This window comes from Gopherus flavomarginatus, chromosome 23 (assembly GCF_025201925.1).
Source record: "Gopherus flavomarginatus isolate rGopFla2 chromosome 23, rGopFla2.mat.asm, whole genome shotgun sequence".
Classification (NCBI taxonomy): Eukaryota; Metazoa; Chordata; order Testudines; family Testudinidae; genus Gopherus; species Gopherus flavomarginatus.
The window spans coordinates 5,988,739-6,001,633 of record NC_066639.1 but is presented as its reverse complement, the minus strand read 5'-3'; the positions used below and the strand labels follow the sequence as shown (position 1 = coordinate 6,001,633).

Below are 12,895 nucleotides of genomic sequence, written 5' to 3'. Positions count from 1 at the left end.
CGCTCCCCCGCAGCCCTATCCCCCCAGCGCACCCCAAACTCCCAGCTCCCCCCAGCCCTGATCCCCCCAGCGCACCCCAAGCTCCCAGCTCCCCCCAGCCCCAGTTGCTCCTCCCCAGCCCTAAGCCCCCAGCACACCCCAAACTCCCAGCTCCCCCCCAGCCGCTCCCCCCAGCGCACCCCAAACTCCCAGCTCCCCCCCAGCTCGCACCCCCAGCTGCTCCCCCCCGCCCGGCTCTGACACCCCAGATCCACCCCGCGGCTCCCCCTCCCCTCGCTCCCGGGCCCAGCCTGGGCTCCGAGCTCTGCAGCCGAGCCGCGCTCCGGCCCCTCCTGCAGCTCCCGGCCCAGCCGCTCCGCCCCGCCCGGGACGGACACTCACCCCCCGCAGCCCCGCTCCGGCCGCGGGGAGCTCGGGGAGCCCCCGGGCAGGGGGCGAACCAGGGAGCCGGGCCCGGCCCCTCCCGGCAGGAGCGTGTCCGCCCCACGCGTGTTCCCCCCGCCCCACGCTGCCCCCGGCCTCACCTCGCGGGCTGCGCTCCCGGCCCGGCCATGGCCCCGCTGCGGCACAAAGGGGCGGGGGCCCGGCCGGCCCGGGGGGGGCAGGAAGGGGCGGCTCCTCCCAGGGCCTGGCCCTGCCCCCGCCCCCGTGGCCCCACGCAGGGGGGTTGGACACGGGGGGACCCGCCTCAGCCCGGAGGGGGCAGGAGAGGGGCTGGGGCTCCCCAGGGGAAAAGCAGGGCGGGGGCTGGTGCTGCTGAACCATCAGACTAAGGAGCCCCCGGCTGAGAGTGCAGCGAGCACGTGTCAGTTCAGCGCTGGAGATGGGACCCAGCACGTGTCAATCACCTGCCTCTAAAGCCTCTAAATCCCCTGGGCACCGCTCGCCATTGCACAGCCTGGGAACTGCCCTGGGAATAGATCCTGCAGGAAATCCCTTCCCCCCCTCTGCTAGCTTGTGTTTGTTACAGCCCTGGAAATAGCCCCGCTGCCTGTGTGCTCCGCAGAGAACAGAGGAGCAAATTCTCTCCCTGTTCACCCTTCCACAGCCATGAAAGGAAGGAATAAACCCCCAGCAGCGCCCTGCCCCACAGAGTCCCCCCTGTAAGGAGAGAGATGTGCAGTGACTAGGGCTCCAGCTCAGCGTCACCAGGTTTATATAACTTTTGGTGATGCCCACAACGGGTCCAAGTCCTGCCCTTCCTTCCTCGCTCCCCCCCGCCCTCCTAGAGCTCTGGGAGGGAGTTTGGGTACATGAGGTGCAGGCTCTGGGATGGACAGGAGGTGAGGGGAGACGGTGGCAGCCTGTGGGAGTGAGTTTGGGTGCTGGAGGGGGTGCGGGCTCTGGGAGGGAGTTTGGGTGTGGGCTCTGGGCTGGGGCAGGGAGTTGGGGTGCAGGGAGGCGGTGGTGGCCTCTGGGAGGGAGTTTGGGTGTGGGCGGGGTGGGAGATCTGCGCTGGGGAAGGGGGTTGGGGTGCAGGGCTCTGGGTGGCTGGGCAGGGGGTACCCTAGTCAGGTTGGTGGGTTCTGGAGATTTGAGGTTTCAGGAGGTGGTTGTGATGCGCCCATCCCTGAGGCTATGGGTCCTGGAGATGGGTATCGCTGGGGGCCTCTTGGCTGCAGAACTGTGGGGTGGGTGTCTCTTGGGGAGGCAGGACAGGGGGTTAGAGGGAGCCTGGTGCTGTGCCAGGGGCTCTGTCTGGGCTTCCCCCGCAGACTCCTGGGATCACTGCCTTGCCCAGTGCACAGAGTGCATGTGGGAGAATCCCTGATGCTAGGCCAGAGGGTGCCACTGTAAAACATGAGGGGATCCCGTGGCGGAGAGAAGGAGGTGCCATGCAAAAGGGCAGGGCAGGGCAGATCCTTCTGGAGGGTGGGGGGCGGGATCCTAGGCAGGCAGTGAGGGACTGAGTTCCCAGTGGGGGTCCCTTTTGGGAGGTCTCTGGCTGTTGGGGTCTCTTGGTGGGGGGAACGCTTTGGGATTCCCAAGCTGGCAATGAAGTTCTGGTGGGGCATCTCTGGCCAGTGGGGCTCTGAGGGGTATCTGAAGTCCCTGGCCAGGGACTCTGGGGACTGGGTCCCAGGGAATATCTGGGGGGGCTGGCTGGGGCTCTGGGGGCTGCTCCTGACCTTGCTTCTTCTCCCTAGTTAGCTTATGCCAGAATCCTGGCTCCAAGCACTGCCTGACAGTCCCTGGCCAGGCCCAGTCACTGTGAGAACTTTCTATCCACTTATCAAACACTGTGAGGTGAAATGACAGATTTTGCTTTTCTTCCCTCTTGAAAACTGCAGGAAGTTCCGGTTCCGTTGGGAAAATGCTTCCTCCCCTCCCTCTGTCCTTGTTCTCTATCTGGGGGATGAGGGAGGTGGGAAGGGGGTCAGCACTGCCACACAATGGTCTCTTCCACAGCGTTCTGGACTCATTCTTTCTGAAATCTGGTGTCATTGAGACCATTGTTAATCCAGAGTCAGTTTGGAAAGACAAGGAGTGCCTCTAGATGGACAGTGGGGCAAATGAGATTAGCAATTCTCCCTGTGAGGAGGGGCTCTCATTAGCTGCTCTCCCCAAAGAGCTAATGGAGGGAAGCTGCTCTAAAGCTCTGTCCCTCTCTGCTCAGGATATTGGGGTTCAGCTTCCTGGGTCAGACGCTGCAGCCTCCATTGTGATCTTGTTGCAATCAGAGGCCAGAGAAGAGCAGAATCAAAGAAGTCACTTTGGGGGATTCTCCCTGTTATTGTCCCCAAGGCAGCTCTCTCAGGTTTACAAAGTTGTTCGATGTTCCAGCCTTTATACAGTCTCTCCTGGGAGTGCCCCTTTCATGGGCTGGGCCTAGTTTTAGTTTTTGGTAGTTACCAATCTTGGTTTATTGTTTATCTAACCAGTGTGCTTGGATTAAAGTGTGTTGGAAACTCTGTTTGGGATAACAAGCTGGTGCATTTCATTTTCCACTGATGAAATCAAAGATTTGATATGAGCTTGTGTTGTTCAGTAATGTGCTGGACAGTGCAAGACGCAAATTTCTGGGGGAAAGTTGGGCACTTGAGAATTTGCTGGTTTTCTCCTGAGGTGTAATTCATGAGTGGCTGTCTAGCAGCACTCAATACTGTGTAGCTGGGAGTGAGTTACATGCTGCAGACTGTGTGTTAATTGGCCAAGAGGGGCTGTTCTCGCGGGAAAACAGCGGAAAAGGCATCCCAGGTTGGAGAACTGAGGGGACACAGCTATTTAACAGTCAGATTGTACTCTGGGTAATGTCACAGATACTCATTATGACAGAGACTCTTACAACAGAGAGAAATTAAATTCATGTCCCAGAAATCGAAGACTCCAGACAGAGGGCTAGTGTCCCTGGCACTGCTACTTGCTGACAGCGAGGTTCAGAGTCAGTGTGAGAGTCCTGGGGAAGCTGGGAACAGGAACCATGGGCTGGTGGAGTTCGGTGGAGAAAGGGAACAGGAAGGGCAGGGATATTACTGAATGCAGGATCTCAGCAGTGCTAGATGTCAGGATAGCACATAGTGCAGCCCATTGGAAAACATAATCCCAACTATACATACAAAATGATGGGGTCTAAATTAGTTGTTTCCACTCAAGAGATGGATCTTGGAGTCACTGTGGATAGTTCCCTGAAAACATCCACTCAATGTGCAGCAGCAGTGAAAAAAAGCAAACAGTGTTGGAAATAATTCAGAAAGGGATTGATAGGACAGAATATATCATATTTGTAAAAACAGCAAATAAATCCATGATACACCCACATCTTGAATACTGCATTCAGATGTTGTCACCCCATCTAAAAATAGATATATTGGAATTGGAAAAGGTTCAGAAAAGGGCAACAAAAATGATTAAAGATATGGGACAGTTATGCCAGACCTAACCCGCAGTTTCACTTGAGCAAACAGGAGATATTTGACACTGTGCAATATGGCTCCAGTGCTCTGTTCCCAAAGTGTTCTGCAGCAGGGGAGGGTCTCTGGTAGTGTGTGTGTCACTGGCATGTTGGGGTGATGCTGAAACAGGACAGAGTAGAGGTGGCATTGTGGGGTTGGCGTGAGCCTTAACTCTTCATTTCCCCTTCCAAGAACCGAGGGACAGGAACCTTTATCCAGCGAGGTCATAGTCTCATAGTTCTCCTGCATGACATCCCAGTAGAGGGCTCTCTGAGCGGGGTCCAGCAGAGCCCACTCTTCCCTGGTGAAATACACAGCCACCTCTTCGAAGGTCACCGGCCCCTGAAAGAGCAAGAGTCCAACACTCAGGACCTCTTTCCCCACTCACAGCCCCACTATTTGTGGCAGAGAGAAGCGAATCAAATGGAAGCTCTGGGTGGATCGCAGTCAACAGAGTCCCACCCCCACCCCGCTCAGAGTATCCAACAATTCCAGGGTGAGGGGATGAAGAGAGAGCCCCTTGTCTCTCCCAGCAGATCCCTCACACACCTACTAGCCACCAACTGATACAGGAGATGGAGCCCCTAGCAGGGTCCAGGGAAAGCTCCCTGGTAGGAAGCCCAATAATCTCCTCATTCTGAGGAGTGAGATATGAAGGGAGAGGCAGCTCCTATAAACCTGACTCATGGGTGCCTCCTTCATACCTCACAGCAGCCGCTGGTTAGTGAGGTCAGGCTCCAGCACTAGGAGTCTGGTCAGTTTGACTAGCTCCATGTAGGTGGGTTATTTTCTTTCTTCACAAATTAGGGCATTTCCACCTCCAAACCTCCTGGGTCTGTTCCTAGAATCTAGGCCACTTATTAAATAATTCCCAGTAGGTTTGCCGCACCCTGGCCTCCTCCTTTCCCCATGCTGTGAATTTCCTGCCCCACTCCAACCTGCAAACCAGACTGTGCAAACCTTCCCACCTACACTGTATTTGCTCTCCCTCTCCTGCAGCAGGAACCCACCAGCAACCCCCCAATAATCTCTACCTGGACTGACTCCACTGCAGCCATTTCTCTTCCCTGTCCCATGCCAGGCTGGGACAAGCTGGAGCAAAACATGGACGTCACTCTCCAGCCTGTCAGGATTAGAAGGGTAGTTGTGGGCGTTTCAGAACCGGTTTTAGTTAATTTCACATCAGAATTCCCCCAGGTCCTTTCCCTGCACACAGACACCCTAGATTCTGCCATGCTGGGAAATGCTCAGTCTGTTTATTACAATGTAGACCTGGCCCCTTCTGCCAGGCTAAGCCCAGACAAATTTTTAACCTCCCTTCTCCCTCTCCACACCCTCTAACTTAGGGTATGTCTACATCTACAATTTTGCAGCGCTGGTTGTTACAGCTGTATTAGTACAGCTGTATAGGGCCAGCGCTGCAGAGTGGCCACACTTACAGCAACCAGCGCTGCAAGTGGTGTTAGATGTGGCCACACTGCAGCGCTGTTGCACACCGCGGGGCTGGATACCTGCTTGGAGGGGGGGTCGGGGAACGCCAGAGCACACCGCGGGGAAGGATACCTGCTTGGAGGGGGGGGTCGGGGAACGCCAGAGCACACCGCGGGGAAGGAGACCTGCTTGGAGTGGGGGTCGGGGAACGCCAGAGCACACCGGGGGAAGGAGACCTGCTTGGAGAGGGGGTCGGGGAACGCCAGAGCACACCGCGGGGAAGGAAACCTGCTTGGAGGGGGGGTCGGGGAACGCCAGAGCAAACCGCGGGGAAGGAGACCTGCTTGGAGGGCAGTGGAGTTTGCTTGATTACCAGAGAGGCTTCCTCAGGTATGCTGGGATACCTGCTTATTCCACGGAGGTCAACAAAAACTCTGGTGAGTGTCTACACCTGATGACCAGCGCTGGTGATCCAGCGCTGGATCCTCTACACCCGAGGCACGACCGGGTGTACGGCCAGTGCTGCAAACAGGGAGTTGCAGCGCTGGTAATGCCCTGCAGGTGTGTATACCTCCTAAGTTGCAGCGCTGTAACCCCCTCACCAGCACTGCAACTTTGTAGTGTAGACAAGGTCTCTGAACACAAGGCTAAAAAAGAGCAGAACCAAAGGAGTCACTGTGGGGGATCCCCTCGGACACTGACCCCATGGCAGCCACACCCCAGCAGGGGGAATATGGAGTCAGGAACTGGCTTTTCCTCTCTCTGATCCTTGTTTTGTTCACTGGAAAGTGGTTCTGCCCAGGGTTGCAGCAATACATGTGTCTGGGTGGATCAGAGAGCAGGAAATCTCTCCCCCTACTCATTTCTCCCACTGCCCCTTTCAGTCTTCCCTTCCCCTGTCCTCTCTCCCTGACTCTCTGGCTGGGACAGTCCCATTCCTGGGGGCTTTGCTCTCCCATGGCTGGATTTTCTCCTGGCAATTGCTAGGGGGAGGAGAAATGAGGAGGGGCTGTTAGTGCAGACTCACTTTCTTGCCAGACTCCGGGACTTTCCCTGAGGTCTTTCAGTTACCTGGAGTCTGTGGCTCAGAATTTAGTATTTAAAGGGCCCAGGGCTGCCCTAGGGGGCTAGGACCAGCTTGAGAAAGTCATCCCTTGGGCCGGGCAGAGAAGCAGCTTTAACTAAGGTCACTTCCCAGCAAAGAACCCCACTGGGAGAGCAGCAGCTGCTAAGCCTGGTCTCCCAGATCACAATGGAGGCTGCAGCGTCTGACCTAGGAAGCTGAACCCCAATATCCTGAGCAGAGAGGGACAGAGTGTTTGAGCAGCTTCCCTCCTTTAGCTCTCTGGGGAGAGCAGCTAATGAGAGCCCATTCTCACAGAGAGAATTGCTGATCTCATTTGCCCCACTGTCCATACAGAGTCACGCCTTGTCTTTCCATGCAGTGACTCTGGATTAACAATGGTCTCAATGAAACCAGAGTTCAGAAACAATGAGTCCAGAATGCTATGGAAGAGACCATTGTGTGGCAGTGCTGACCTCCTTCCCACCTCCCTCATCGCCCAGATAGACAACAAGGACGGGGGGTGGGGGAAGCATTTTCCCAATGGAACCGGAAGTTCCTGCAGTTTTCAAGAGGGAAGAAAAGCAAAAATCTGTGATTTCACCTCACAGTGTTTATAAGTGGTTAGAAAATTCTCACGGTGACTGGGCCTGGCCAGGGAATGTCAGGCAGTGCTTAGAGCCAGGATACTGGCATAAGCTAATTAGGGAGAAGAAGCAAGGTCAGGAGCAGTCCCCAGAGCCCCAGCCAGCCCCCCTCCAGATATTCCTTGGGACCCAGCCCCCAAAGTCCCTGGCCAGGGAGCTCAGATATCCCTCAACCCCAACAGCCAGAGACCCCCCAAAAGGGACCCCCACTGGGAACTCAGTCCCCCACTGCCTGCCTAGGACCCCCATCTGCCCTCCAGAAGGATCTGCCCTGCCCTTTTGCCTGGCACCCCCTCCTCCCCCCTGCGGGATCCCCTGATGCTTTACAGTGGCACTCCCTGGCCTAGCACCGGGGATTCTTCCACACGCACTCTGTGCACTGGGCATGGCAGCGATCCTTGGAGTCTGTGGGGGAAGCCCAGACAGAGCTCCTGGCACAGCACCAGGCTCCCTCTAACCCCCTGTCCTGCCTCCCCAAGAGACACCCACCTCGCTGTTCTGCAGCCAAGAGGCCCCCAGCGATACCCACCTCCAGGACCCATAGCCTCAGGGATGGGCACATCACAACCACCCCCTGAAATCCCAAATCTCCAGAACCCACCAACCTAACCAGGGTACCCCCTGCCCAGCCACCCAGAGGCCTCCTCCTACCACAATGCCCCTTCAGCTGCAATCTCCCCACACAGCCCCATCCCCACCCAGCAACACTGTTACCTCACAGTGCCTGATAAGTGAATAGAAAGTTATCACTGCCCCCTGCTGGCCAGTCACACAGGCAGAGGGAGCCTGGGAGATGCTGCTTTAATGGGAAAATGGAAGGCCTGGAGGGACAAAATAGGTAAGAAATGTCCATGGCCTGTCACTAGCAAATAATGGCCACCATGGATCCACCCCAGAGGTGGCTGCATCTTAGCACTGCAGGAAACAACCCCTCACAGAGGCCATTTGCCATGGAGTTTGGGATACTTCTCAATTCACACTGCACTCAGAGTGACCTCCTCATCTCGTGCCAGCTGGAGAAAAGAAAAGGGTCCAGCCAACTCTCCCATTACCAGCTGGGAACCACTGATCCCCAAACAGGGGGAGGCTTCTGGCTTTGATGTGTATTAAGTATCTGGCTGGTCTCTTTCTTCAGCAAACATTTTAACAGAGATAAAGGAGGGAACAAATGATTCACAAAGGAGACGGGAAAGATGATCTCTGGGCAATTTAACCCACTGTGACCTCCAGGATGGAGAAGAACTCAGGGCAACAGGTTCCCTCGAAGGAAGAAGTTGCTGGGATTTAGAAACACGGGGAACAGCCCCAAATCTGAGAGGATTTTTAACTGACGTTTGATAATGACATAGAAAGGGGCAAAACCTGAGCTTTGAGAGCAACGTTCAGAAATGAAAGAGAAAGGGTGGAAATGTGAGAGATTTTGGATCCGTTTTGCAAATTATACAGAGGAAAGTGGAAAATCAGAGGCATTTTATATCAGTTGTTGATAGGAGGTAAAATCTGAGTGTTTGACATTAATATTTGATAAATGAATAAAGAGGAAATGGGCAACATTTGCAAACATTTTATATCCAGGTTCAAGAATCTGAGAAATCTGAGATTTTCTTGGTATTTTATAATTAGAGAGACAGGGGAAAATCTCAGGGCATATTCAATCAGAAACAAACAACTAGAGAGAAGTGGGGCAAATGTTTAGGTTATTTTATATGAATCTTTGAGATTTGCAAAGAAAATGTGTCACAAACTGCATATTTGATAACATGAGAGAAAAACACCAAGATCTGAGGGGATTTTATATTGCTGTTACTGAACTAGTGGAAAAGGGGGACTGTTGGACTGGATTTTATATGACTGTCCAATACATAAACACAAAGTAATGGTTCCCCCCACCCCCACCATTCCCATGGGCAGCAGGGAGCCCTTTGAGGAGCTGATTAAAAGGCCATGGGAGGAGGAGCTGAAAAGTCTCTGGATAAAGGAAGGGGGCAGCTGTGGGGGATGGACAGGTGACTGGGAAGTGATGGTTGGGAGCAACTGTGTTGGTAGTTAGGGAGCAACAATTGGGATTGGGAAACTGCTCAAAGCAGAACCAATCCCCAACTAAATCCCCAAACGGCCCCCTCAAGGAGTCAGCTCCCAGCCCTGGGTTTAGCCGGCCAGTGCTCAAACCACTGAGCTATCCCATCCCCACTCCAGGGGCAGCCACGTTTTGGGGAATGACTCAGGGCAACAATTTCCCACTTAAACAAGGACAAATCACTGCAGATAAAATGGGTGGGAAAATGCCCCTCACTAGAGAAGATTTTAAATTGACATTTGAGACTCATGGGGTGAACGGGGGAAATCGGGGGAGATGGGAGAGCTGATCATTTGAGGGGAAAGGGGGGAAATGGCCCCAGATTTTATAGTCCCATGTGAGATACTGAGAGAGAAAAGGGGCAGAACTAGAGAGAATTTGTATCAGGGTGAGAGGCAAGTGGCACAAACAGGGGAAGGATCCAATTAACTCCCCTCCCCCTTTCGGCTGCCCGCCATTCCCCCCCCCCAGGAATTTCCTGGCCGCACAGAGACAGTTCAGCCCCCCCACAACCGTGTCCCACTGACCTTCCCCTCCCTACAACTCCAGCTACTCCCCTCCCTGCCTGATATCGCCCATCTCCTCCCACACCACAGGGAATCCCCCCCACCAGGCCCCAGTCTCTGCCCCCCAAATCCTAGGGGTGCCGGGGGCAGATCCTGCTGCAGCTCCACTGGGGCTGAGGCAGCTCTGAGGCTTCTCCCCAGGTTCCCTGGGGCAGAGTCACTTTCCCGCCCCCCGAGCGCCCCCCGGGGTCTCTCACTCACTGGGGGGCTCTGACCCAGGGGACTTGTGCAGGCAGAGCCCGGGGCTGCCCAGGGGGCCGGTCCCAGCTGGAGAAACCTCCCCCCGGTCAGGTGCACAGCCCAGCGCAGGCGCTGAACACGTCCTTACATCACTTTTGTGGCGGGAAAAGTTCTGAGGAGATGGAACGCTGAGGGCCGGTTTTGGCGGGAAAAACCGGTTTGGACTGGTCTGAGCCTGTGTCCTGATGGTAAACACGTCCCCTCTCAGAGATGGGGTCCAGGGGTCAATAGTTCATATGCTCCAGACTGGATCTTATTTTAAAGCCAGTGATTTACTTCATTAACATCTTAGTAACCAACTAATTGAACATATTAAACAATTTATACTTCTTACACCTAACAATGAGATAAGAAAAAAGAACACAAACAAACCCTGTCAGTAACGGCTAACGTCCTAGATGGGAAATCAGCAGCGGGTTGAAGTGGGGGGAGTGCACAGTCTGAATGTGTATGACCCGACCCCAGCCCCTAGCCCCACATAGCGGTAGGGCTTGGCACTCTCTGTGCATTGGTGTGGTGGCTGAGGAGTTAACCAGGCAGTGACAATCCAAGTTGGTTCCCTGAGTCAGTCTCACTCCTGAGGAGATTATGCACCAAAAAAATTCTGTGCACAATATTTTAAAATTCTGTAAATTTTATTTGTCACTAAATAAATGTGGAGGCTCCAGCATGGCAGGGGAGAGCACAGGCTGCTGGATGCACAGAGGTGGGAGATCACCCTGCAGCCCCTACTCTCCTCCAGTGAAACAGACTTGGTGGTGAGGCTGCACCTCTCTGCTGCCTACTCCAGGAGCCCCCAAAAGACTCCCCAGAACTGCTCATGAGGGGCACATGTGCCTTCCCTTTGCTTCCCCATCAGAAAGCCTGAGCAGCTGGCCCCAGGCAATTTGAAAGGGCCCGGGGGCTCCTGCCACCACTACTGGCAGCACAGCGGGACTAAAACAATTCCTGCCCACCCTCGCTCTGCACGGCACACCACTCCCAGAAGGATCTGGCACATCCCTATGGCCCCTATGGGGTGTGTCTCTCGCACGCTGCCCCCACCCCAAGTGCCAACTCTGCCATTGGAACTGCGGCAATGGGAGCTGCAGGGGTGGTGCCAGTGGGCAGTGGTGCCAGGAGACCCACGCCCCCCAGGCCTCCTCCATGTAGGAGTTGCTTGCAGATGGGGGTGTGGGTCACTTTTGGGAGCTGCCCGAGATAGGTGCCACACCCTAACCCTCTGCCACAGGCCAGATCCCACACCCAAACTCCCTCCTAGACCCTGCTACTGCCCCCCTGCACACCACCCCCTGCCCCAGCGCAGATCTCCCACCCCGCCCACACCCAAACTCCCTCCCAGAGGCCACCACCGCCTCCCTGCACCCCAACTCCCTGCCCCAGCCCAGAGCCCACACCCAAACTCCCTCCCAGAGCCCACACTCCCTCCAGCACCCAAACTCACTCCCACAGGCTGCCACCATCTCCCCCCACCCCCTGTCCATCCCAGAGCCTGCACCTCATGTACCCAAACTCCCTCCCAGAGCTCTAGGAGGGCGGGGGGGAGCGAGGAAGGAAGGGCAGGACTTGGACCCATTCTGGGCATCACCAAAAGTTATATAAACCTGGTGACGCTGAGCTGGAGCCCTAGTCACTGCACATCTCTCTCCTTACAGGGGGGGACTCTGTGGGGCAGGGCGCTGCTGGGGGTTTATTCCTTCCTTTCATGGCTGTGGAAGGGTGAACAGGGAGAGAATTTGCTCCTCTGTTCTCTGCGGAGCACACAGGCAGCGGGTTATTTCCAGGGCTGTAACAAACACAAGCTAGCAGAGGGGGGGAAGGGATTTCCCGCAGGATCTATTCCCAGGGCAGCTCCCAGGCTGTGCCCTGGCGAGCGGTGCCCAGGGGATTTAGAGGCTTTAGAGGCAGGTGACTGACACGTGCTGGGTCCCATCTCCAGCGCTGAACTGACACGTGCTCGCTGCACTCTCAGCCGGGGGCTCCTTAGTCTGATGGTTCAGCAGCACCAGCCCCCGCCCCTGCTTTTCCCCTGGGGAGCCCCAGCCCCTCTCCTGCCCCCTCCGGGCTGAGGCGGGTCCCCGCGTGTCCAACCCCCCTGCGTGGGGCCGGGGGGCAGGGCCAGGCCCGGGGAGGAGCCGCCCCGTCGTGCCCCCCGCCCCTTTTTGACGGCAGCGGGGCCATGGCCGGGAGCTGCTCCAGCCCTGCAGCCCGTGGGACAGCGACACGCGTGGGGCGGACACACTCCTGCCGGGAGGGGCCGGGCCCGGCTCCCTCGTTCGCCCCCTGCTCGGGGGTCCCCGAGCTCCCCGCGGCCGGAGGGGGGCTGCGGGGGGCGAGTGTCCCGGGTGGGGCCGGGAGCTGCAGGAGGGGCCGGAGCGTGGCTCGGCTGCAGAGCTCGGAGCCCAGGCTGGGCCCGGGAGCGAGGGGAGGGGGAGCCGGGGGGTGGATCTGGGGTGTCAGAGCCGGGCGGGCGGGAGTGGCTGGGGGGAGCTGGGAGTTTGGGGTGCGCTGGGGGGTCAGGGCTGGGGGGAGCTGGGAGTTTGGGGTGCGCTGGGGGGTCAGGACTGAGGGGTGAACTGCTGGGGGTGGGGCCTGTGCGGCTGCTGGGAGTTTTGGGTACGTGGGGGGGGAGCTGGGAGTTTGGGGTGCACTGGCGGGGTCAGGGCTGGGGGGAACGGCTGGGCTGGGGGCGAGTTGGGAGTTTGGGGTGCACTGGGAGGGTCAGGGCTGGGGGCGAGCTGGGGGGGTCAGGGTTGGGGGGAGCTGGGAGTTTGGGGTGCACCGGGGGTCAGGGCTGGGGGCGAGCTGGGGGAGTCAGGGCTGGGGGGAGCTGGGAGTTTGGGGTGCACTGGGGGTCAGGGCTGGGGGGGAGCTGGGAGTTTGGGGTGCGCTGGGGGGGTCAGTGCTGGGGGGGGAGCTGGGAGTTTGGGGTGCACTGGGGGGTCAGGGCTGGGGGCGAGTTGGGAGTTTGGGGTGCG

At 57.0% G+C, this 12,895-nt stretch overlaps 3 protein-coding genes across 24 annotated transcripts in view; 1 reads left to right on the top strand and 2 right to left on the bottom strand.

Annotated features, from left to right (window-relative positions):
- LOC127039367 (zinc finger protein 383-like) overlaps positions 1-558 on the bottom strand; it is a 124,680-nt gene extending 124,122 nt beyond the window's left edge. For all 3 annotated transcript variants that reach the window (XM_050932949.1, XM_050932951.1, XM_050932950.1), the window contains exon 1: positions 525-558. In XM_050932949.1, the coding sequence (XP_050788906.1) occupies positions 525-553 (29 nt within the window). In that variant the 5' untranslated portion in view covers positions 554-558. The remainder of the gene's footprint in view (positions 1-524) is intronic.
- LOC127039397 (zinc finger protein 501-like) overlaps positions 1-12,895 on the bottom strand; it is a 190,263-nt gene that overhangs the window by 24,266 nt on the left and 153,102 nt on the right. The gene's annotated exons all lie outside the window — the stretch shown is intronic.
- Positions 1-12,895, top strand: part of LOC127039347 (gastrula zinc finger protein XlCGF57.1-like) — a 284,061-nt gene that overhangs the window by 250,687 nt on the left and 20,479 nt on the right. The gene's annotated exons all lie outside the window — the stretch shown is intronic.